Source organism: Anolis carolinensis, chromosome 1, assembly GCF_035594765.1.
Source record: "Anolis carolinensis isolate JA03-04 chromosome 1, rAnoCar3.1.pri, whole genome shotgun sequence".
Classification (NCBI taxonomy): Eukaryota; Metazoa; Chordata; class Lepidosauria; order Squamata; family Dactyloidae; genus Anolis; species Anolis carolinensis.
Window position 1 is genome coordinate 277,155,612 of NC_085841.1, and position 26,246 is coordinate 277,181,857.

General features: G+C 37.5%; 1 protein-coding gene across 7 annotated transcripts in view; it reads left to right on the forward strand.

Annotated features, from left to right (window-relative positions):
* tead1 (TEA domain transcription factor 1) overlaps positions 1–22,327 on the forward strand; it is a 245,724-nt gene extending 223,397 nt beyond the window's left edge. For all 7 annotated transcript variants that reach the window (XM_008115947.3, XM_008115952.3, XM_008115956.3 and 4 more), the window contains 3 exons: positions 10,803–10,943; positions 12,529–12,681; positions 14,468–22,327. In XM_008115947.3, coding sequence (XP_008114154.1) covers positions 10,803–10,943; positions 12,529–12,681; positions 14,468–14,581 — 408 coding nt within the window. In that variant the 3' untranslated portion in view covers positions 14,582–22,327. The remainder of the gene's footprint in view (positions 1–10,802; positions 10,944–12,528; positions 12,682–14,467) is intronic.
* Positions 22,328–26,246: the final 3,919 nt, after the last annotated feature.

The window sequence follows — 26,246 nt, forward strand, 5'->3', positions numbered from 1 at the left end:
ACGAATTTAGCACCAAAACATCTCAATTGATTACAAAAACACTGACTACTAAAAGGCAGACTGTGTTGGATAATTCAGAATGTTGGATAAGCGAATGTTGGATAAGCGAGATTCTACTGTAATTTCAAAATAGTAATTTTACCAGCATATTTGTTTTTCTTTTTCTTTTAGAAGAATCATATTTCCAAATGAAACATGAAAGTGTGTAATCTCACCAAACCCGCTCCAACACATGGCTAATTCATAGGCAGCTTTATCATAATATTTTATGATTGCATCATTTATGCATTTCAGCCATGTAAAAATTAATGCAGATCTTGTTTAACAAGACCATGCTACCATAAATGCTGCTGCTTGTCAGCATTTTTGTTCACTTTACAAATTCATTGTTGAACTGATTTATAAACTGTCATCTGCCACCTAGTGGTACAGATGAGTAGCAGGTGACTACATTAGGACATCTGTAGAAGACCTCCCTATTGCAAGGGTGGGATATTGCGGGACTTGATCTCCCATAGCTCAAGTCAGCAAAGGCAGTGGAGAGGGATGCTGTGAGATCTGGAGGCCTACACAATTCCCATCCCAGCCATATGGTGTTAAAATGCCATGAATTCTTCTGGGAATTTATTGTTTTCATCAAATCAAGTAAGGATAACTAACCCAAACTGAAACACAAATGTGAGTGCTAAAGGTTTTGTTGCCCTAACTGTATATTTTAATAGCATAACATATCCAGTATCATGTTTACTTAATATATAAAAAAATCAAAAACTCTTTTAGGAAGATGAATGAGTGGAAATGAGGAAGTATTCCCATACAGAATGGGTTTGCCACACTTATTTGTGGGTAAGATTTGAGGGAATAGGTGGAGGGACTAAGCAAAGAGGATAGTTAAAAAAGAGGAAACGTTTTGGCACTTAGTGTTGGCTGAAGAAAACCTTTTTAGGTGTTAAAAGGCGGTAAAGTTTTCTGAGTTCTGAACTGGCAGAGACCATGCCAGTTTTCAAGCAATGAGTAACATCTGGAGAATAAAATATGTATGCTGATACAGGTTGTGACCAGATATTTGGGACCAGATGCCTTTTGGATTTTCAATTATTTTCAGATTTTCTGATAACTTGAGATATCTTGGAGATGGAACTTAAGTCTAAACATGAAATTCATGTATGTTTATATGCAGCACATGCACACTGCTTAAAAATAATTTTATACACAATATTTTAATGTTGTGCTCAAAAGCTATCACTATCTAATTCACCTATGTGGACCATATTAGATTTTAGAATTCTGGACATGGGGTACTCAACCTGTATATACAATTTCTTGCTCTGTATTCCACTTATCACAACATGGCTTGAACACGAGTGGGCATGTGTGTGTGTTTGGTATTTTTAGATATTACAGTGTTCCCTCACTTATCGCGGGGGTTACGTTCCAGGACCACCCGCAATAAGTGAAAATCCATGAAGTAGGGGCACTATATTTATTCTATGTGTGGAGGAGAGCAAACCGCAGACCGCTTACTACAATGCAATCTGTACTTTATTTTAGCAGATATACAGTACACCAGCAGAGAAGAAGAATGGAAGCTAAATAACCCTTTTTATTTCCAACCCTTCCCTACCCCCCCCCCTTTATTTCTCTTCTCCTCCACCCCCCCCCCCCCTCTTCCAAACCCCTTGGCACACCGCAAAACCCGTGAAACAGCAAAAATACCGCGATAAATGTGTACATTAATATTACAGTAGAGTCTCACTTATCCAAGCTAAACGGGCCGGCAGAAGCTTGGATAAGCGAATATCTTGGATTATAAGGACTGATCAAGGAAAAGCCTATTAAACATCAAATTAGGTTATGATTTTACAAATTAAGCACCAAAACTTCATGTTATACAACAAATTTGACAGAAAAAGTAGTTCAACACACAGTAATGTTATGTTGTAATTGCTGTATTTATGAATTTAGCACCAAAATATCACGATATATTGGACTACAAAAATGGCTTGGATTATCCAGAGGCTTGGATAAGCGAGGCTTGGATAAGTGAGACTCTACTGTAATTGAAAACCCGCAAAACAGCGAGGGAGCAAAAAGTGAACCACGAAGTAGTGAGGGAGTACTGTATATCAATTGAAATTATAAGATAAAGCATGGGTCATCGTTGCCCTGCTGTATAACTAGAAGTACATTTTTTGGAATGTGTAAATAGATCTGTATAGTTGTCTTCATCTACAATGTATTTTTAATGGATGTGAGTAGAGTTTTATGCTCCTCATCTTGTTCTGAGTTGAAATTGTCTGCAATTTCAGACCCCTTTTCATCTCTCAACCATGACACAATATAGAAGAACCTACTAAATACAAAGAAATATTTTATAACACCACTGGACTGGTGTTAGTATTTGGACATGTTAATAAGAAACTAAAATCATACACATATTTACAAAAGAATAATTCCCATTCAAAATAGTAGCCCTTCCTTCTGAACAAATATGCTTAAAATTTCAGTTAGAATTATAAATGCAGTGTTGCTTTACACAATGCAACCCTCTCTGTTTCTCTGAGCACCCATGTACAATGGGGGGAAAATCTCCCTGAAGATGTGTGGGTGATATTAATAAATGTATTTTAATGAATACCAAACAAGCAACTCTAGACAATAATGCATAGTGTAATTAGTGCAGTCTTTTAAAAGAGATGCTTTGAAGTCCAAAGCATTTTTGAAATTCAAATGCGAAATGGAAATAAAGGAATCCACACAATAAAAGGGCATTAAATCATGTCCAAAAATCTCTCCTATTTTATGGATGTAAATATATGGCATAATTAGTGGTAAAGTAACATGAGTTGAGTTGTTAAGTTTATTCCCATTCTTATTATGTAAAATAGCTGTAACTGAAAAATATAATGCTGTTTCTTTGTTAGGCGCTGTTAACAAATAATGAATGCAGTGTAGTTAGCGCTCAGAAAGAGCCCTGCCACATGGTCTCCTCCCACATCCCTCTTGTGTTTGCTGCAGTCTTTAGAGGCATGTAGAATCTTTGTCTCCTTCATTCACAAAAAAGCTATTGTGATGTTTCCCCTCTTTCAATGTGAACTTTATTGCATAACAGAATGCAACTTGGCAAGCAAGCAGTAGCTGAGAGAGGAGCTTGGTAATGTGGATGAGTCAGGTGGAGCCCCTTTTCCTTAAACATCTTTAAAACATATTTCTAGGGAAAGAAAACGATTCCTCTCAATTTTTCTGCTCACCCTCCCCACTCCCGAAAGAATACTTCTCCCCAATGACCTTCATGGAAGTGGTGCAAATCCCATTTGGTGCAAGTGTGTTAGTTCTTCTGTATGAGTCAGAGGGCAGCTGGAAAGTGGAGTAGCTTGGCCTGGCCATCAAAATCCTAGCCATGTGTCAGGCTTGAAAGCGATTCCAAGCCTGCAGCACACAACTGGCAGCGAAGTCTGCCAAAGATCCAGATGCTGCTGTTGGAAAAAAAAAACGCTTCACAATTTGGAATCTCTGCCCTTTGATCACTGTTCACTGAGAAGGAGGGGAAGCATAATACATTCATGTGAATGACTCCTCATTGCAGGCAATGGTAATTGAAGGAAGCCTCTATGCTGTTTAACAAGTGACCCTCCGTGTTCAATTTTAACTACTGAATATTTGTATTTTAATTATGCTGCTCCCTCAGGAAATCTCTCGCTCTCTGTACTGCTACTTTTTCCAGCTCTTTGTTGTGAAATGGCTTTAATAATCTTTCTGCATTTGCTGGGGTTTTTTTTTAAACAAAAAAAATCTGCTTAGCCAAGACTCTTGTAACACATGCAGACTGCCTCCTCTCTTTTCTGAAGACTGAGAACACTTATCCATGTGGAGTATTCTTCTTGTTTGCTGCCAGCTCTATTTCAGCACATGCTGGGGATCTTCAGCAGGGGCCTTTTTGATGCATCGTGTCAAGTAGCTGATAGTCTTGATATGTAAAATTTTCAGTGCTCTATACTGACAGGCTGTATTTTACTGGGGCATGAATATATGTATTATGCTATAATCACCAAACAAAGAAAACAATTACCTGTAGAATCCACCAGTATTCTTTCCTAGGAATTTAGCAAGGATTCATACTAAAAGGAAACATTACTGAAACTTTGGTGATTTCCCCACTTTAGTCTATAATTTGTCCTTATGGTCACCATTTTTACAAGATACTGAGAAAAGAGAAAGACTAGTTTTATTTCAGCATAAATAGTTATAATTCTCTGTGGATACAATAGTTTTAAACCACTTCCTCAGTTATTCTTTACTGGGAAACAATACGCTGTTATTAATTTTCACATATGATGTAACAGCGCTCCATGCAGTCATGCCGGCCACATGACCTTGGAGGTGTCTATGGACAACGCTGTCTCTTCGGCTTAGATATGGAGATGAGCACCAATCCCCAGAGTCAGACATGACTGGACTTAATGTCAGGGAAAACCTTTACATTATGATGATCACATCTTGAATAATTTCCTTAGTTGTTCAGTACATGGGACAATACAAGCACACTCCTACCTCACTCCAAGGATATACTGTACCAAGAATTTCTATTAAATTGATACTGGATCATACACATACAATAAACATGACTGTTCTTCTGAGATTTGGCATTCTGCTTTATTATAACTTTGGTAACAGTGACAAGATGATAGGTGAAGAAGTAGTAAATAACAAATAAAATTTTATTGAATACAGCTTATGATGTTGTGTATACCCCTCCCAGCTTTTAAATACTCCACTTAGGCAGAAAAAATGAAATGCAAAGATACAGAATGGGCGACTCCTGGCTCAACAACAGTACGTGTGAAAAAATATCTTGGAGTCCTCGTGGACAACAAGTTAAACATGAGCCAACAATGTGTTGTGCCAGCTAAAAAAGCCAATGGGATTTTGGCCTGCATCAATAGGAGTATAGAGTCTAGATCCAGGGAAGTCATGCTACCCCTCTATTCTGCCTTAGTCAGACCACATACAGTGTCCAATTCTGAGTACTGCAATTGAAGGGAGATGTTGACAAGCTGGAATGTGTCCAGAGGAGGGCAACTAAAATTATCAAAGGCCTGGAGAACAAGCCTTATGAGGAGCGGTTTAAAGAACTGGGCATGTTTAGCCTGCAGAAGAGAAGGCTGAGAGGAGACATGATAGCATGTATAAATATGTGAGGGGAAGTCATAGGGAGAAGGGAGCAAGCTTGTTTTTTGCTGCCCTGGAGACTAGGATGTGGAACAACGACTTCAAATTACAGGAAAGGAGATTCCACATAAACATAAGGAAGAACTTCCTACTTGTGAGAGCTGTTCAGCAGTGGAACTCTTGTGGTAGAGGCACCTTCTTTGGAGGTTTTTAAGCAGAGTCTGGATGGTCATCTGTCGGGAGTGCTTTGAATGTGATTTTCCTGCTTCTTGACGGGAGGTTGGACTGGATGGCCCGTGAGGTCTCTTCCAACTCTATGATTCTATTATTCCATTCCTGCTTTCCATGTGCATATAAATTAAACAAGGTAACAAAATGATCAGAAAAAAACCAACTAATATGAAACCAATCAATATGATTCCAGAGAAGAGTTCTCTCAATGCCTTGGAATACTAAAAAAAACCCAATAAATCAATCTTAGAGCAAAATAAGCCTGAACTCCCCTTAGAAGCCAAGATAAACCGAGAATGTTGTAGTTTGGCCATATCATGAGAAGACATGGCTCACTAGAAAAGACAGTGTTGTTTGGCAAGGTAGGCAGTAGGAAAAGAGGAAGACCGCATTCTCAATGGATAGACTCAATCAAAGAAGCTGCAAGAGGGTGATCTGGAGGTCTCTCATTCATGGTGTCACCAGAAGTCAAAGTCAAGTTAATGGCAGTTAACAATAGCAACATTGATGATCATAGCCTGGTAATAATGTGTTGTTTTTGTGTTGTCTTCCCTCCGGCTGCTCACTAAAGGGAAGAATATTAGAGGCAAAGATGAAATACTTTGTCCACATCATGAGAAGACAGGAAAGCTTAGAGAAGAGAATGATATCAGGGAAAATTGAAGGAAAAAAGAAGAGGGGTTGACCAAGGGCATGATGGATGGATGGTATCCTTGAAGTGACTGGCTTGACCTTGAAGGAGCTGGGAGTGACCACGACTGACAGGAAGCTCTGGCGTGGGCTGGTCCATGAGGTCACAAAGAGTCAAAAGTGATAGAACAAATAAACAACAGGAAGATTGCGTCAATGTCTGTTTTGTAAAACACAACATTTATACACATTTAGCATCCTGATGTACTGTGAACAAACAAGCATATCAGTCAGGAACACCATCTTAATCAATCATGGATGGAATTCAGTTGGAATTTAGTTTTCAACTTTCACTTGTAGGACCAAGTCATGTAGCATTCACCAACATGTAGTTTATTACATTGGGAAAACTAAGGTCATATAGTTTCAAGATTATTCCCACTTGAAATAAGTTACACGTTCTTGATAAAAATGTTGCCAATCTAGAAAAAAGGGAACTAAAAAGGGTAGGAAATTGGATAGAACAAAATATGGAAAAGGTAAAAATGAGAGAAGAATTGAGAGGAATAAATATTTCTTGGATTCATTGGATTCAATTAGAAAAATGGAATGAAGACTGGTGGGCCCGAAATAAAACTGGAAAACAAATAACGCAATTTGAGGAATTAATAATAAAAGCATTAAAAAGAGAAAATAGTGAGCCATTAAAAGGAACAACAAGTAAAATATATAAAATATTAATTAAAGACATAGAAAAAAAAGAAAAGATTAACATTAAGAGAATCATGGGAGGAGGAATTAGGAATAAAGATAATGGAAAAAGAATGGGAGGAGATATGGAAAACAAGACAATTAAAAAACATGTCAATTGGAATAAAAGAAAATTATTATAAACTAAATTGGAAGTGGTATTTAACACCAAGAAGGTTATATATTATGAATAAGAATAATAATGAAAAATGCTGGCGAGGGTGCCAGGAAATTGGAACCTACATGCATATGTGGTGGGATTGTAAACATGTAAAAGGTTTTTGGGAATTGGTCATAAGGGAAATAGAAAATATTATGTATATAAAAATTAGAAGGAATCCAGTGGAAATATTACTTTTAATTAAAAAAGAGGATGAGAAAGATAAGGGGAAAAATTTAATAGACATGCTATTAACAGCAACTAGATTACTATTGCAAAATATTGGAAAGGAGAAGTGAAAATACAAATGAATGAATGGTATAAAGAAGTTTGGCGAATGGCACTGAATGACACGCTAACATCAAATTTAAAAGTAAAGAAGGGATTATGGAAAAAAATGATTTTAAAAGTATTTGGAGAAAATTTCTAGAAAAATTATTGGAAAAAGAAGATGGGAATTTACCTCCAAATGAAGAATTGAACTTTTGGTGGGACTACAGAAGAAGAGATGGCTCTGGGGAAGGGGAGCACAGGGTTGAATGTAAATAAAAGAGGGGGAAATGTATAGAATATGTTTATATAATTGTAACTTCTTCTCAAATAATAATAACAATTAAAAGAATGGAAAAAATGTTGCCAATCTATAAGCAAATAAACTGTTTTCAGTAGTATTAAATATATAATGTACTAGCTGTGCCTAACCATGTGTTGCTGTGGCTTATGGGAATCATTTGTTGACCAGGTGGAATAGCAGTGAATAACCTTGCAGCCTCAAAGCCTGGCCATGTTCTTCTTATGCAAATCCTTGTTTGGTGAGCTTGAATACAATGGAATAGGCTTGCTGCTTAGAAGGCTGGGTACTTGCGTTCTGGAGGAATGGTTTTTTGGCCAATTTGAATTGCACTGAATAGCCTCGCTGCTTCAAAGCCTGGCCGCTTTCTATATAGGGGCATCCTTCCTTGGGCAGGTTGAATGGGATGGAGTAGCCTCATGGCTTCAAAATATGGGGGTTTTCTATCTAGGTTAGCCAGGGTGAACAGCTTTGAATAGCCTTGCAGCTTCAAAGCCTGGCTGCTTCCTGCCTGGGGGAATCCTTTGTTGGGAGGTGTTAACTGGCCCTGGTTGTTTCCTGTCTGGAATTCCCATTTTCAGAGTGTTGCTCTTTATTTACTGTCCTGATTTTAGAGATTATATTGTTCTGTATTATTATACCACAGTAATTATTATATATTATAATATATAATTATATAATATATAATTATAATATATCCTTCTTGTTTGTGGGATGTGACGGAGAGCCATGGGCAGGACGCAACTTGGAGATCCCCAATGGAGGCCACCTTCAGGCACACAGAGGGATCCATAGAGGGATTCTCTGCTTTTGGTAACTGGAGAATATATTATATTTTTAATATTATATTATCTGCTTAGAACTGGATTATATGAGGCCCCTTCTACACAGCTGTATAAAATCCACACTGAACTGGATTATATGGAAGTGTGGACTCAAGATAATCCAGTTCAAAGCAGATACTGTGGATTATCTGCCTTGGCACTCTGGGTTTTATAGCTGTGTGGAAGGGCCTTGAGTCTACACTGCCATATAACCCAGTTCAAATCAGATAATGTGCATTTTATAGGCAATGTGGAAGAGACCTGAGTGAAGATGCCCTGAGCTCCATTGTTGCTGAGTAGGTTGCTAGGAGATGAAGTGGGCAGGGCCTACCCTTCTAACTGGCAGCTGGGGGGGGGGGGGCAGAGGCGGCTTTGTCTGGTCCTCTAATTTGGCCCTTATTTTTCTAGGGTTTTTTTGTTTTTGTTTGAAATACATATTTTGGATGACTATGTCTTTTGTGGCCAAATTTGGTGTGATTTGGTTCAGTGGTCTTATTGTTTACTCCATAATAAAATACACATTAAATTTATATATATAGATAGATTAAGGTCCAAACTGAGACATTTCTTTATCTTTCTAGTCCACAAGCAAGGTAACTGATCATCTGTTTGGCTGAAGGATATACCTTATTTTTCAATCATCATCATCCCATAACAACAGATAATTCTCATAGTAACACGGTAACCATTTTCCAGGGTTCACTTTATAATGCTTTTCTCAACATTTCCATACAGCTCCTCTCATCACTCTTTTATATAGCCCTATTTGCTTCCTCCTCTTACTTTTTTCTGTTAGATTCCTAATAGCTCAGCCTTTCTCTCTCTCTTGGAATTAATTGACTAGAGAGGAAATCAATGCAAAATGAGCCTACGTTTTACCTAAAACCAATTCATACAAATGTGTGTGCACACATGCATATCTGTGACAATGTTGGGGGACAATTATAGGAAGAAACCTTGCACCTATTTTACCTTATAGCAGGAAAATGTTCTTTCTTATTAACATTAGTCCCCAATGATATTCCTTGTGAATATTTTGAGTGGAAGTATTTTCATGCAACTCATGGCTTTTCTCCCAAACATAGGCTAGTCAATTGTCTTTAACATAGCCCTTGTCCTGCAGCTGACGGTCAGTTCTCTTTCTCCCATCTTTTCCAGTTTGCCCAACTGACAACAACAGAAAGGGCTTTCAAACAGCTTGTACCCTTGTCACTGCACTTCTTCCAATCTTTTTCTGTTCTCTTGAAATACCGTGCATCTGCTGTTACTGTCAAGTAAATTTAATTAAGAGTAGTGGCCATTTTGATACTGAACTTTGGACTGTGGCTTTCTAACATTAAATTCAGCCTTTTAATACTCTATACCAGCTTTTATGAGTTTCATCTGATCTAGTTAATTTCAATTGATGATGAGAGATAGCTTCCTATGTAACAAATCAATTTGCTTGTTCCAGGAGAGCTGTTGGGAATATCCTGATTACTTGCAATTTGTTGTAAATGGTCATTCTAATTACAATAGAAATAATAATGATAAATTACATATGATTTGTCATGTATTCTTAAAGATTGATTTGCCTTCCATGCAGGTACAAATGCAGGTGTGCGAACAGATGTGTTCAGGCAGAACAGGGAAGTGGAAACATAAGTAACAGTAAAATATCTAAAACTGGGAAATGAGTGGTACAGAAGTTTTTAAAAAACATCTGGTATAGTAACAGTTATTGTAAATAGTGTGTAGAAACACATTTGCCAGTATCAAATACAGAGTTAATAATGCTTAACCCATTCAAATCATGAGAGATTTAACGCCATGTTAGGCTGTGGCCAAAATGTTTTCCTTTCTAACTACTATTATATAATACCTCTAAAAACATGACACACAAGGAATAATGTTTACATATGTTTTTTAGTCTTTGTTATGTAAAGGAACTACTCAGAGGAGGACTAGGGAAGCACATCCTTCATTTGAAGAGCTTATTCCCAGTCAAATATGGGGCTGAAGAATACATGTTTGTAAATATTTCAGGTCTCAGGTGATCAGTTATTTTTATTGATCTCAGTTGTTTCGTGTAGTAGCTATCTGAGTCAAATTCTAGGCTGATTGAGAGAGGAGAAATCTGTATTCTCTGCTATATATCTTCATATTTTTAGATCCTTGTTTGAGTTAGAAAGCAGATTGTCAAAACCGCTTATGATTTAGAAACTAGGAACCCAAACCTTGGAGAAATACTGCAGCTGTTTGCATTGGCAGTTTGAACCATCAAAAGCACTCTCTTAGCTGCAGGTGAGCTCAGTCCTGCCTTCCAAAATGAGCTAATACCTCTTTTACTCCCACAGAGGGAATTCTTACAATTTTTCATACCTTTATTTATAAAATGAACTGTTAAAATATATCAAATAAAGGGTTAATAAGCACTTATTCCACTAATACAAGCAGTTAAGGAAACAGCTGTGATCTTTTCCTACAGGCGGACTTAAATTGCAACATACAAGATGATACCGGGGCATTCTACGGCGTAACGAGTCAGTATGAGAGCTCAGAAAACATGACAATCACATGTTCCACCAAAGTCTGCTCATTTGGGAAGCAAGTGGTAGAAAAAGTAGAGGTAGGATTTTCAAAATGCTACTTGGATTGTGTTGTCATCTTACTATTTTAGTTTCTTCTCCCTCCAGGTTGTTCCCCCCCCTCCCCAGTGTAGTGGTGGTAGTAGTACGAATCATGCCATGTGGTATGGTATCTACTCAGCTCACAGATGTCAACTTTTCCTGAAGGGGTGGGACAAAGAAGAAGCTCCCCATTGTTCAGTCTTGAAAATGTTACCCTGTTTCCCCTAAAATAAGACATCCCCAGAAAATAAGACCTAGTAGAGTTTTTGCTGAATTGCTAAATATAAGGCCTCCCCCGAAAGTAAGACCTAGCAAAGTTTTTGTTTGGAAGCATGTCCGCCAAACAGAACACCAGAGCATGCAGGATCGGTAAATGTACGTACTATAGATGGTTGTACATGGAAATAATGGTAGTAACAAGAAATTCTTGATAGGATTCACAGTTTGTCTGGTTATGCTGGTTTGTGATGACAACTATTGTACAGTATATAATAAATGTTCATTTTTTTTGTTCAACAATAAATGTGATTTCTTCTTCATGGAAAAATAAGACATCCCCTGAAAATAAGACCTAGAGCATCTTTGGGAGCAAAAATTAATATAAGACACTGTCTTATTTTCGGGGAAACACAGTATCAATGGAAAAGGAAATCTTACTTGAGAACATATGCAGCTCTTTCAAGCACTTGTGACACCCCTATTCTGTATGGCATCAGCTTATATGTTGTGCAGCAAAATCCTGAAGATACTCTGTAATACACATCTACCAGATGCATCTGAAACTAAGTAGATGTTCTATCTGTATATTTCCTGGGAAAATCTACTGCAGATAAAGTTTCCAAACCTTGCAGTTCCATTTTGATAGGATATAATTAGTGGGGCTTACAGGACTCATAATGGGTATGTATGTGTGTGTAAAATGATGTCACACACATTTAGGGGAGTCTGCAGCCATCTCTGGAAGCTATAGGGGGGAAATCCTCTGTATGATATACGGTAAATAATGTTTGCTAAATCATGACAGCTACCTGAGTATATACTTTAAATTAAGAAACAACCTAGACCCAGGCCTCAAAATTTTACTTTTTTGGACTGCAGCTTTTGGAATTTATGAGTTAGTTTAGCCATGCTGGTTGAGGGATTCTGGAAGCTTTAGTCCAAAGAAGTAACTGTTTCTGAGCTATATACTTCACCTGAATTTCCTGGAGCTATAACATATAAACAAGAGTGCCATGCAAGCCAACACTGCCCCATTCCCTTTTTGATTTTGGGAATCATCTTCATACTCATTTATTTGGGATATACTGTAATTCACCAGAGGGGAGGGCAAAGCTGTTTTCTAAAAATACATTCACCCTATGCCTTTTAAAAGAAACACATTCTTAACTACATTATATGTTTAATGAAATTGAATCAAATATTTGAGTATCCTAAAATGTCATATAATTGGAGTATTTATTTTATGTTATTAATCAGTGGATCACTTTGAAAGCAAAAGAGGATGGATTTTAAGTTGTTGAGAAATCTAGCTTGATTATGTAACTTTCTGTTTTTTCTTCCTTGTTTTTGTCTTTTCTTCTCAAGACTGAATATGCACGGTTTGAGAATGGTCGGTTTGTATTCAGAATAAACCGCTCTCCAATGTGTGAATATATGATCAATTTCATCCACAAGCTCAAACATTTACCAGAGAAATATATGATGAACAGCGTCTTGGAAAACTTTACAATTTTGTTGGTAATGTTCAGTTTTTATTTGCTGACTGCTTTGTACACTAGCTTTGGAGCAGATAGATTTGAATTTTATTCAGTGTCCCTGAATTAGAAGTGTTATGACTTTGAATTGAATAGCATAGTTTTTGCAAGAAAGGCTCTGGATTTCATCTTTCCTGACCACCTATGGTCCATTAGGCTGGTTTGCTTATTGAATATACATACAGTAGAGTCTCACTTATCCAACACTTGCTTATCCAACATTCTGGATTATCCAACCCATTTTTATAGTCAATGTTTTCAATACATCATAATATTTTGGTGCTAAATTCGTAAATACAGTAATTACTACATAGCATTACTGTGTATTGAACTACTTTTTCTGTCAAATTTGTTGTATAACATGATGTTCTGGTGCTTAATTTGTAAAATCATAACCTAATATGATGTTTAATAGGCTTTTCCTTAATACCTCCTTATTATCCAACATATTCGCTTATCCAACATTCTGACGGCCTGTTTATGTTGGATAAGTGAGACTCTACTTTATTGATAATAGGGGCTGTTTAAGAAATCTGCAGCAAATGAAAGGATTCATCCATTTACACACAGGGGCTGGTAGTACATCTTATTCCACATTAGCCATGGGATAGGCTAACTAGTTTTGGGAAAACAGAAGGGAATTTGTGGCTGACACAACTCTGTCCTTTGAGAGCAGGGAATGGCCCACCACTTGTAAATGAAGCTTCCTACGCTAGGCAGTTTTATGTGTCACTGATGTGATATAGGACACAACTCTGGGAATGAAGGATTGCTGTAGCAACTCCAGCCAGAGGTAAGAGGTAATTTCCACTTCTTAAAAAGCACCAATTCTTGTGTTAGTAAGTGAACTTACAATACTAGAGGGGGAGTCATCTTTTTCTCACCCCCTCAGTGAGCTCAGGACTTGTTCTAGGAGAGGCCAATCTAGGGACTGGGGCCATGAGAGCCAAGGTAAGGTCACAGTCCATTTGGTTCAGTGTGCCAGGAGATTGGCACTCTCCTGTAGGGTTTCTGGTTGAGATAAGGAATACATCTGGTGCAGAAGAGGGAACAAATTCCTCAGCAACATTACAGGGAAGCATTTAATCAAAATATTAGTGGCTGAAAGTAAAATATTTTTCCATTTTTTCAATGTGTATACTCATGTATAAGTTGAACTCACATGTATGTCAAGGGCAGGTTTGAGGCCAAAATTATGGATTTTGATATGGCCCATATCAAATAAGTTGTTATTCTGCAGAGAGGGGAAAGTGCCAATGCTGCTGCCATCATTTCATCATCCAGGCATCCAAAAAGTCCAGTAGTGAGACCGTAGTGGAGAGAGTAGTGGAGATTAGTATTTCTTTGAGGTTCCTGGCATGAACTAAGTGCTTGCTTTTTGCCACTCTACTTATCCTTTTTTCGTAAGTGTTAAGTTCCAGCATTTACCTTGATAGAGACAGTGAGGTGTACTGGTTTGCATTTTGGAGAACAATTCTGGTTTTGATTCTGAGCTCAGCTGTGAAAAGCCACTGAGTGACCCATGGCATGTCACACACTCTTAGCTCCAGAAAACCTTTTGATAAGTTCTCCTTAAGGTTGCTATAAGTCAGAAACTACATGATGGCACTCAACAACAACAATGGATAAGTTGACCCAGTTTTTAAAGTTGGTTTTTGACTAAAAATTTCTAGACTTACACACAAATATACAGTATATGAGAAGCTAAAGTGACTTTTAGGCTTTTAATATGCTATCTTTTTTGTCTCTTTCTTTTTATGTCATCACAGGTTGTAACAAACAGAGACACACAAGAAACCCTACTTTGCATGGCTTGTGTATTTGAAGTTTCAAACAGTGAACATGGTGCACAGCATCACATCTACAGGCTTGTAAAGGACTGAATAGTTATTTATAGACAAATTACATTATAACTCCTTCTGAAAACACAGACTGTCAACCTCAACACTAAGTGACAGTTCCTTTGGCTGAGCTTTTCCCAACTTTTTTTCCTAAACCTCATTTTAGTGTGTCAGTATATATTGTAGCTGTGAAATTTCTGGTACAGTTGTACAAATTCTTTCAAAAACAAGTGTTCTTCAAATTTATATTAAACACCATTCTTTGGGGAGACTGTATTTAAACATTTCAAAGCCTTTCTGGAAATTTTGTTGTTGTGTGAAAAGAATATGAGGACATTTGCCATGGGAAAACTTAACAGCAATTAAACGAGTTTGTGAGGTATTTTGTCTAAATTAATAAAAGCATGTTTTTAAGATGGAGGTGAAATTGAAATGAATTTTAACTATAAGCATAAAATTAGCACACAAATTCTTTTTAGAATTATCTTCATAAGTGATTACTGTGGAAGATACATATGAATGTAATTCACTAAATTATTTTATAAGTGCAACTCAATTTCTGTTTGAAGCCAAATGACAAACATAGCCTTAAGAAATGCCTGTTGGGAGCAGACAAATCCTAAAAGTAGACAATTCTCTCCCCCCCCCCCCCCCCGCTTTCTTTCTTTTCTCTGTATTAAAACTAATTTTCTAATTTATTAAACCTTTCAATCAGGTATTGCAAAGCGAGAAGATTTTATTCATTTTACTAATTAAATCTAGTGCATTAAAAAGACAAAAAGTATTGTACTAATAAGGAGATTTGATTATTTAATTTACAAGATGGCTCGTTTTGCAATAACTTGTTAAATACTGAAAAATTAGACTTATATTGTATGCAATTATGGGTGTGCTTATATATTATATGAGAAATTCTTTGATTTGTATCAATTTTCCCAATGACCCAAGATATTGCAACACCAAAATGATCAAATGTAAAGGGTTTTTAAAGTGTTGAATTGAAATTCTTTTGTCAAATGAAAAAAACACCCCAAAAAGTGATTGAGAAAACAATGGCATATAAGCAAAAGGTTCATCTGTTTTAATGTGTTTGGAGTGCTACTAAACCAGGAATCCCCACTGATAATTTCAAATTGAGGTAACCCACTGATCTGAAATTAGCCTAGTGACCACATTAGCTGGTCTGTCAGATGTTTCAGGGAGATACAATGTTGACTTTGTACTGAATCAGATTAATGGCCCATCTGTTTATTGCAGTTTTCTCCTAGGTCTCAGACCTTCTTTATGTAAAATTACTGTTCTAACACCAAGTTGTAGCCCAGTTCTAGTAAATCCCATTTTTCTAAACAAGAGCATTGCCAAGCCCATGTGCATGTGTGAAGCAGAAATTTCACAGGCGTGTCTTTAAGACACTGTTATCAAGGGTCTAATGCGATATGGCTACAAACTATGGGGCTTCAGACTTGGCATTGGCTCATGTGGTCCATTCCCATCTTTCTTTTCCTTGTTGCTCAAAAATTTGCTGCTAGTAATAAAAAAAATTAGGGAAGAGGCCACTTTTCCCTCTAGCTTTATATAAACTTTCATTATAGGATAAAATCCACTAAAATTGATATACTTTATTAAGCCAACTAAAATGTGTGAAAGACATGCAAGTTTTCAAAGCTTCATTGCTTCTTCATCAGGCAACGATTTCTGCTTCAGAAGCATCTTGAGTAAATGATGAGTTCTTCCCAAAAGAAAAGATACCTACAATGTAATCCTATACATGTCTACTCAGAAGTAAGGTCCATTGAGATTAGTGGGACTTACTCCCAAGGTAAGGGTGTATAGGATTGCAGCATTAGTCACATTTATATTTGTCAATGTTAAACTGTGCCCGATGGTGCAGCGGGTTAAACCACTGAGCTGCTGAACTTGCTGACCGAAAGATCAGCAGTTCGAATCTGGGGAGCGGAGTGAGCTCCCGCTATTAGCCCCAGCTTCTGTCAACCTAGCAGTTCGAAAACATGCACATATGAGTAGATCAATAGGTACAGCTCCGGTGGGAAGATAACAATGCTCCATGCAGCCATACCGGCCACATGACCTTGGAGGTATCTTTGGACAACACTGGCTCTTCAGCTTAGAAATGGAGATGAGCACCAACCCCCAGAGTTGGACATGACTAGACTTAATGTCAGGGGAAAACCTTTACCTTTACCTAAACTGTGAATAGTACACAGATGTTTTATGCAGTTCTCACATTCTAAACAAGTACTCTTTTTCTGAACCTTTTATCATGTTGACCCCTGCCTTCTGTCTTTTGTGTGTCGTTTTGTTTATAATTCAGTTCTCTGGTCAGAAGAGATGCTGCATCCCAGGATCTGGTGCAAATGATGAAAGTAAAACATCTAATTTATTACCCATGAATGTGCACATACACACAAAAGTTTAGAAGGGAGAGTCTGATAAATTGGGAGCATAATCCCTATTCTAAATGTGTAAACCTTCAAGGCCTGTGTTTGTGGACCTTTAGAACCTTGAATCGGCCCCTAGATATCAGAAGCATCCAAATTTAGAAAGAGATGATACCTTAGTGGCAGTGGCAGCTAATACACAAGGGAATGCTGCTTCATGCATGCTTATGAATATTTTCAGGAGGCTGCCTTGTGTGATTGGTATTTGTAATGTAAATATGCAGGCTGTTTGTTATTATGTCTTCATGGAAATCTGTGAACATTCAGAATTATTCAACTCAAATGTGAGGGTAGTGGAATACCCAATGGATAAAACTCCATAGTTCAATCTGTTATTGTAGCAAATTGTCAGAAAAGGGCTAGCTATGATATTTCAGCTTCTAATCTAGAGAGCTGCACAATGTGTACAGTCTTGTGTGCCGTCTTCCAGTCATAACCATACTGGGCCCTTCTGAACTGGCAATCTCTGCTAAAACACGTGCACTATCCGAAAAGGCAGAATGTGAGTGTAGTTGATTATCTTATCTACTTTATCTTATATGCCTTAGGTGGGCAAGTATAACTCTAAGCCAGGGATAATAGTGAATCTTGGAAGTCTTTTGCATGTTCAGTGTCTTTGGACCCACAGATATTAAGACAGATGGACCTCCCAGAGCTACAATCTTATGCACATTTGCCTGGGAGTAGATTCTATTCGATTTTTCTGGGTAGATTTGCATAGAATTGTGATCTCATTCACTTTAAATCTGAAAACTGTGGAACTGGGTGTTTCTAGCTGAGCCTCTTAATTAACATTAACAATGCATTTGACAAAACCATTGGATATTACCCATCTAAAGTAGCCCTTTATTTGAAGCACTTGGTGTTATAAGCCTAACATTATTTTTACAAAGATGTTATCCTACTTTTATTGGCTTTTGATCAATTTATTTTAACCAAGAAGAAAATTAAATGCTAAAAATTATACATCTCAAGAAAACTTCTTGAGGTATATAAAATAGTCAATTTGCAAACCAGGTATGCTACTTCTTCTCCCCTTTCCCTCCCTGTTAATACAGTCTGCAACACATGTTTAACAACTATTCTGTTGGAAGAGTCACAATGTTTCTTGGTGTTCATTTTTTGTCAAGCTTATGAGGAACTGTTTGCCTTGTCATTAACTTTATGTGAATGTAAATGATTCAATCCCCTGTGCATGTTTCTTCTGGAAAGCCTTAAGTCTGTCAGATGTTCGATGTGGATTGTGTAGTCCAAAAGGCTGCCTGTAAACTGTGAGCTCTTTTGTAAGCTGGAAGCATCTCTCTTGTTACTGTTACGCTGTCGTAGGAACTTCTTAAGTCCGAGCTGCCAAAGCATTACAATATGCAGTGCCTTAGTGCTATATTAGAAGTACCTTTTCCCCTATCACGCCAATTTTATGTAGTCCAATAATTGGTTTACTTAAACAAAATAATAAAAAATCTAGAGAGAAGCCTTTTGACTATGTGGTCTTAGACAGCTTTCTATATAAATCAGTCCCTGTTACTACATAGTAGAAATACTTATACCAAAATGAAATGTTAACAGCTCCAGAATTTTCTGCAGAAAGCGAATTGTATGAATAATGCTGCCTTCTTAAATTTTCATGACCAAATACTTAAACCTTTGTGACTCTGCACTCTTGCATGCAAGTGCCTTTGGTTTTAAAATTCCAGCTTAGAAAAGTGCTGCCATAATAATTACAATTTGTAGAGACCAAAAATGTTTAGAAATCACCATAATGCCTTTGGGTTATTGGAAATCGTCAAAACTAACAGGCCTTCATTCTATTAAAAAGTACCTTTTTATCGTAGCATGCTTTTTGCAAATCTCAAGAGTGCATATTGCTGAAAAACTATTCTCCATGCTATTCAGCTGTTTGTCACTGTTCCTGCAGCATTGCTGATTTGCAAGTATAGGAAGCAGTCAGTACAATATGGCCCCTCCTATCCATGGGGGATGTGTTCCCAGATGTCATGTCAATGTGCAAAACCACAGATAATAGCAAACACTATTGAAATGAAGGAACTCTGTCCCAAGTGTCATGGTGGGGGAACTAAACATGCCTAGAGAGGATATATTTTGTTGATGTGGATAAATGAAACCATGGATAACGGTCCTGCAGGTACAAGGGTTGTGCTGTATTTCATAGCCTTTACCATGTCTTTCTCCATCCAGTCTTGGATCTGAGTAATACAAGTCTGTGTAAATATCAGAATTTCAGGCAAAGGACAGCTATGACTTTATCAATATAGTTAGTTCTAAATCTGTGAATATGGTTTTTTCTTTCTCTTAAATTTGCACTTATTTTGTTTACAAAGTTGAATGGTTGGATGCCTAAAATTGAAAATGAAAGTATGGATCAAAATGTATCTGTCATCTAACCTGTGCTTTCTAGCATCAAATTGTTAGGAATGAATGAGAAACATCACTGGAAAATATTTTGGACTGGCATCATCCACACTTTCCTGTTATCACTGCAGGAAAGATAGCAACTTCAAAAAATTGTGCCATTTTAACTCCATCTGTGAATTTAGGCAATGCCATTTATTTCAAAAGATTTTGACAACATTGACATTGATTCAGAGGGACATAACATAGTTAGAAATCATCACTGAGAAGTAATAGCAGTAAAACCAAAAGTTGGAAGAGGGGATTTGTAGCTGTGAATACATTTTTGTTTTTAATATAGTAACATATGTTTTATTTAAAATTAATTTGTGGCACAAAAAGTAGTGAATATTTGTTTTCCCCCCCTTTCTTTTCTCTTCAACACTGCAGTCCTAGGCATCTCTACTTAGAAGTAAGTCAGGTGAATTCAATTGGGCCTACTCATTGATATGCGTGCCTAGGATTGTAACCTAACTTTATACCCATTCTAGTCCTCAAAAGATCCCAATCACACTTAGTCTCTTCCCAAATCAAAATTAGTAAAGATTGCTTGGCCTCAAAAGTACATTATATATATTTACAACTATTAACTATATCTGCTGAGACAGATATAGGTAAACAAGTGGCTGGAGTATATTTTATTGCAAAGGAATCGTTTTTATTTATTGTCTTATGTACAAAATTTTAAAAAGAAATAATGGTACAATTTATGGCAGTTGAAGCATAGCTCGCTTTACAAATGTAATTTTGTACTTACTTGAATTCTAGGTTGGTTTATTTAGGTACTGTACCACTATGATGTGTAAGTTGCAACATAGATCTCTTTTCCCACTTTCTATCAATGCTTGAGCCCCGACAGTTTAGCAACTGCAGTGAGTTCAGCTTTTTTGTTTCGGGCATCGTTACGTAATAGAGTGAAATATTACACTGAATGGAAGCAACGGACAATTAGAAGTCACAACAATTGGGAAATGATAAAACTGTACATTTTAATTCCTCTTTCTAATTACTAGGGCACATTTATTTTGATATGGCAGTTTGGGCATCCTGTCAAACCGTTGGTAGAGGTAACCTAGCTGTGGTTTAGCATGTTGCCTGAACTGACAACGTTTTACAATCTGCTATTAAGCCAGAATCAGAAGCCATGGTCTGATATTATTATTATTTTCATGCTTTGTATATGATAAGACAAATCATAGTTGTGGCCATTGCTGTAGAAGCAACTGCATCATGGCAGTAGGAGTGAACTTATAATACTGAATGCTAGAGATAGAATGCAAGTAGACAAGTAGCTCAGAACCATGGTTTGCCTGTTACACATTCAGAAACTCCAACCATGGTTCAAACAGGTAATAACTACTGTAAACATAAACAATGGCTTGCCATGTTTTCTACATTGAGGCATTTAGGATTATTCAGTGACATAGCAGTGCTATGGCTTTCAACATGGCCCATATCATCAACCATCCTCATGCAACACATATATGGCTCTGTTGGGATCAATATGTATAGCCTACATTGCCTGTGATGCTGCTGAGACATTTGTCCACATGCTGACAGTCTAGCCGGGAGTGACACTCCATAGCCTTTGCCACAGGTGGTGGATTAAATCCCTTCAGCGCTTGCACAATATTGACAGCTCCAGATTTGGGGGCAACAGCACCAGGTAAAGCATTTAAACAGCATTCCCTGCCTCATTGATCACCAGCATCAGAAACTGTTTAGGGGCAGCTGCCACAGGCTACACATAATGTGTAAACTGGTCCTTATTTCAATCCATATACTCAGGTTGATTTTCTTTATTCTGTTTTTTCTTTTACTTTCTCCCACCTCTTCCCCTGAGAACTTAATTGAACATATAAAGAAGTTTGGCAGTCTTGATCTCTAGGCCAGCAAGATAGTTTGACTCAGAGATATTCTTTAAGTGTCAATTCACTCTTAAATGCACTCAGTTCATCGAGAGGATATGCCCTGTTACCTCCTTACAGAATCTTTCTCTTTCCTTTATATTTTGTTTCATTTCCTTCTTTCCTTTTAAATGGGCCTTTACTTCAGGCTCACAACTGCAGAAGAAGAAAACCCTACAACATGTGCCTGAAAAAGACAAAAGAATTTTATAACAGTTTTTGAAACCTGAATAGCCTTTAATTCTTTAATATCAGTACATTTTATGTAAAATGGTTTTACTTTTGATTTTTTTATTTGCCACATGCATTTTGTTCACATTTGTAAATGACTTAATGGAATTCTCACTTTGTTTATTTGTGTAATGTGTATAAACTGGGTTTGTGACTTAAGCATATTCATATATGGTCAGTGGTTACTTTAATATTGTACTGCTGCTGGTTCTTTTGAGGGGTGGGATGTAGAATCTGCCTTTGGATGACAAAGTACCTCTGGCTTTGACACAGAGGGAAAGCTCTTTTTATATATACAATGAAACTTTTCAAATCTTGTCTTAACATATTTTGAAGTTTTCAAAACGAGTTTCAATCAAACCTTTTGGCAGTACAGTATTCTTGTATTTGTTGTTGTCTGTGTGTAGGTGCTGGTACCTTTTTGTTTTTTAAAAAATGTTTTAAGTGTTGGCTTTAAAGTGAATTTATCTTTAGTATGATAGTAATATGAAAATTATAGGGTTTGTGTGCAGAGAATTTTTTTATAAAAGTGCTTTGTAAAAACAAATGTATTCTAGCTTTCGCGGTACATATGTGTGATAACTTTAATATCCATGACAGTTAAGTGCAATTATTTCATCACTCTAAAAATGCTATTTTTGTGTCGGTTACTGCAGGTGTTCCATGTCTTTGCAAAGTGACACATTTTGATGCCTTCTTGATAAAGTGGTAGATTTTTTGTAGCTTTCTAGAAACTTTGTATTCATACAGTATCGATTGAAAATAAAGAAAATAAAATGGTTCTTGCCTTTGTTTTAATTTGCATGAAAATTGTCTGTTATTGGGCACTAGAAAGAGAAAACTGTGTTACTGTTATCACTGGAGCGGTATGCCAAGTGCCCTTGACGTGTTTACAGCTATTCATTTCATTTCATTTTATATTTTATTTATAATGGCTATGCCTTTACCAACTGGCCTGAGAAATCCTATTAGTATAAGAATGCGTGATATACTTGAAATAGAAGGGCTTCTTGAAGGGAAGGTTTCAAATGTGTGACAGTTATGTATTTGTTATTGATAAGCTTAAAGGTTTTATGAATATCTTCCCATGCATGTACAATGTTTTTAGCCTTCTTCAAATATTTGCTTTATGTGTCGGACTGAGGCATGGGAAGCCTTGATGACTGGCCCCTTGTTGATTCCCAGATCTCAGGGCCTGCCTCCTATTCTGCAGGGCCCAGGAAGAGAGAAGGAACCTCACATTGAGAGCAGTGCTCTAAAAAGAAACATTGTATGGGTGTATATGCATGTATTCTTCTGGCCCTCTCGGCTGTAGTCGGCTATGGAGAAACTGTGTAGTGTCCAAAACTCTCCTCCTGCCTTGTTTGTCTCATTTGTTAATCTTTGAGATGTGTTTCTTTTTACTTGAATGACAACTCTTCGACACTGTGACTGATACCAAATGACTTCACTAGGTCTTGCTGCCCAGGACCTCGCAAGAGTTTGTCTCTAGGTTCTCAGGTTTCATTATGAAATCTCAGGGCCTGTGAAGCTATAGACCTGGCAGTCTAAGCCCCTTGTATACAATGATTAGCCCCTCAACATGCAAAGCATGGACATCTGTTAGGAAGAGGCCATTGCACAGGTGGCATACATACGTAAATAAATCCATACATATGGAAAGCCATCTGTCTGTGTGGAGGGCCCTCTACTTGGTAATTATGTGTAGGCATCAAAGTGAAAGGAGGCACAGACCATCCTTGACTGGACAAATTGCTGAAAACCTTTTTCCACATGCATATTGACACTGCTTGGCGAGAAGATCTGAAAAGGGCAATGAAGCCAGATTTAAATATACCTAAACTAGAGGTGGGAATCGTATTGTCCCTTACATGTTTGTCAGTTACTCCCATCAACCCTAGGCAATGGTGAAAAGAGCTGGGCATCGTCATCCAGTGGCATCTGGAAGGCTACAAGATTTCTCACCTGAGGTGGAGGTGTTATTTAATCTGCCTTGCTATTGCCCTGTTCAGCATTCCCCCTCGAACACTGTTATTAGTATGTTTGGTGAAAAAAATTCTCAGCAAATTATTCAGTTGACATTATGTGTCCAGCAGTGTTTCCCCTTGACGTTCTTGCATAAAATGAACATGTCTACAGAGAGAGTTTCCATTTTTGCCATAAAACAGGCTATTACTCTTGTGTTATAAATTTACACACACACACACACACACTTAAGGTAATAAAATCTTGTGGGAACTCCCCCCCCCCCCAAAAAAAAAAAAAACAACCCACCATTTAAGACAGCACAAAATGGGGACTTTACTCTGCTGTTCTGTTTCAGCCTGGCTAAGCAATCCCAGGAGATGAATTCTCTCCCTCCACCCTCCCGTCTCCCCCCCCCCACACACACACACACACATTTGGTATGGAAATCCTGACTGCTCTGAATATTTTTTTTTAAAAAAAAACTGAGGTTGGTCTGCTGGAAACATATATGTTGCTTGTGGACAGTGATGGGATTTGTGTCTTCCTGTATTACTCCAGTATGGTACAAGGCGTTGACACCCCAAGTATAAATTGTCCAATACCAAACAAGGATGTCAGGGGACCCTTGCTTTTATTATTTGATTTGATCTCTATTTGCTCTCCTGTAAACAGAGGAACTCCTTGGATTTGGAGACAGTTCCTCCATGTGAGTCAGGTGATTTTTTTTCTTCTTCCCTCCACTCTAGCTTCCTGTGTCACTTCCAAGAATAATCTCCATGTCAGGAGACTGGCAGTAAGCTCTCCTTTAAAAAGTTCCACTCATGGAGTATCTGGATCCAAACCATAATATAAAAGTCCATTGCCAGACCTCAGGCACGCTCAGACCCATGGTGAATTCAAAGGATCTATGAACCTGCCCAGCTCTTCAGATCTGCAGGGTGCCGGGAAGGGGGGAAAGGCTTTTTCTATCCAACCATGGCTGGTGGGAACAGAGAAGGCCTTCTTTGTGGCTGTCCCCACACTTGAGAAGTCACTCTCTAGGCAAGTTAGGATGATTCCATTGTTGTTTTGGGACAAGTTAAAACCTTTCTTTTCCAGCAAGCTTTTGGAAACTGATTTTGACCACCTTACATGATGCTGTCCTGTTCTTAATATATTTTAATGTTTAATCTATTTTAAAGTAACATTTTAATTGGTTTTAATTTTAATTATATTGTTATTTAAAACTGAATATTGATTTTCCATATTTTTAACTATATGCCACCTTGAGTTCCATCCTGGGAGAAAGAAGGGATGCAAATAAAAGGATGGATGGATGGATGGATAGATGGAACTCATTGCAAAATTTGGATCACAATCCTAATGAATGCCTTTGTTTTTAGAGGAGAGTGCAAATAATAAGGAAACATGATGCGGTGGTGTGAAATAGCAAACTCAGCTACTGAAGACAGCCATTTCATCATTTGGAGTAAAGTCACAAAGGGAAAAGGGAGAAAAAAAATAGCTACCCTGGTTGTTGTTTTGTATATTTTGAGTCATCTCTGATCAAAGGCCACTAAGGCAAACCTGTCACAGGGTTTTCTCAGCAAGATTTGTTCAGAATATGTTTGCCATTGCCTTTCTCTGAGGCTGGAGAATGTGACCTGCCCAAGGTGACTTGGTGAGTTTCATGGCCAAGTGAGGATTAAACCCTGGTCTTGGGAATTGTAGTTCAGTGCCCAATACACTACACCCCACTATTAAAAATGTATGTAATGCACTGCTGCTCAAGCTGGTGGTACCTGAACTGTGGCCAGTGTACAAGCCACTAGCTGCTGGGCCCAGGAATGAAGAAAAAAAATAATTGTAGCCAGTGGCAAGAAATATTTTATCAGTCCCTAAGACATTTGGGAGAAAATGCTGAAGCCTAATGGGGACTGCTGCTAGACCATGTGAGAAAGGTTGAGCAAGTGGATTAGTGATTGTATGGTTAATCCTGGCCCAGCTGTACAGAAGACAAGCTTGTACACATGAAAAAATGAATTAAGGGAAATGAGTAGAAAAACCAATAGCGCCATATTGATAAGAAACTTTTGTAGTGTTCTGTCATCTTTAGGCAGAGTACTAAACTAATATTAAATTCATTCCAGAAAGCAGTATCTTATAACCATTTGATAAAATGTGGAGACTGCCATCCTATTCCCATTTGTAGTTCCTACTGAACTTGAGGGAACTCCCCTCAGAGTGGACACAAACAGAGTTATTATAAATGTAATTCCTTGTGCCAGGTTTTGAGCAAGTTGGGAACTGACAATCCATCAGAATCTCTGTGTAATTGCTCTCCCTTTCCCGCCAGACAGATGGTTCGTTGTCTTTCCTTCTGCCACTAATATATCCCTACAACCCCTTTTTGTTACTTTCCTCTTAATTCTCCTAATATTCTCTTCACATACTCTTGCTGCTGGATTTTATTTTCCCTTGCATCACCTTTCCGCAACCACAATTCCAAAGGTTGCTTTCTTCGTTTCCTTTTTGTTTTGGGATCACTGAAAAGTTCATTGTGCAGCTCCTCAAATCATCTGTGATTCTTTTATTCTTTTTCTTCATGTTTTGCACAGCACTTCTAACAAAATTCTTTCAGCAGAACAGTTTGAATACCTTGGAAACCAATGCTATTTCAGAGAAGGGGAGAACATTAAAAATTGAGAAATGTTGTCAAATAGACAATTATTTAGAAATTAAGGGTTAAGTACA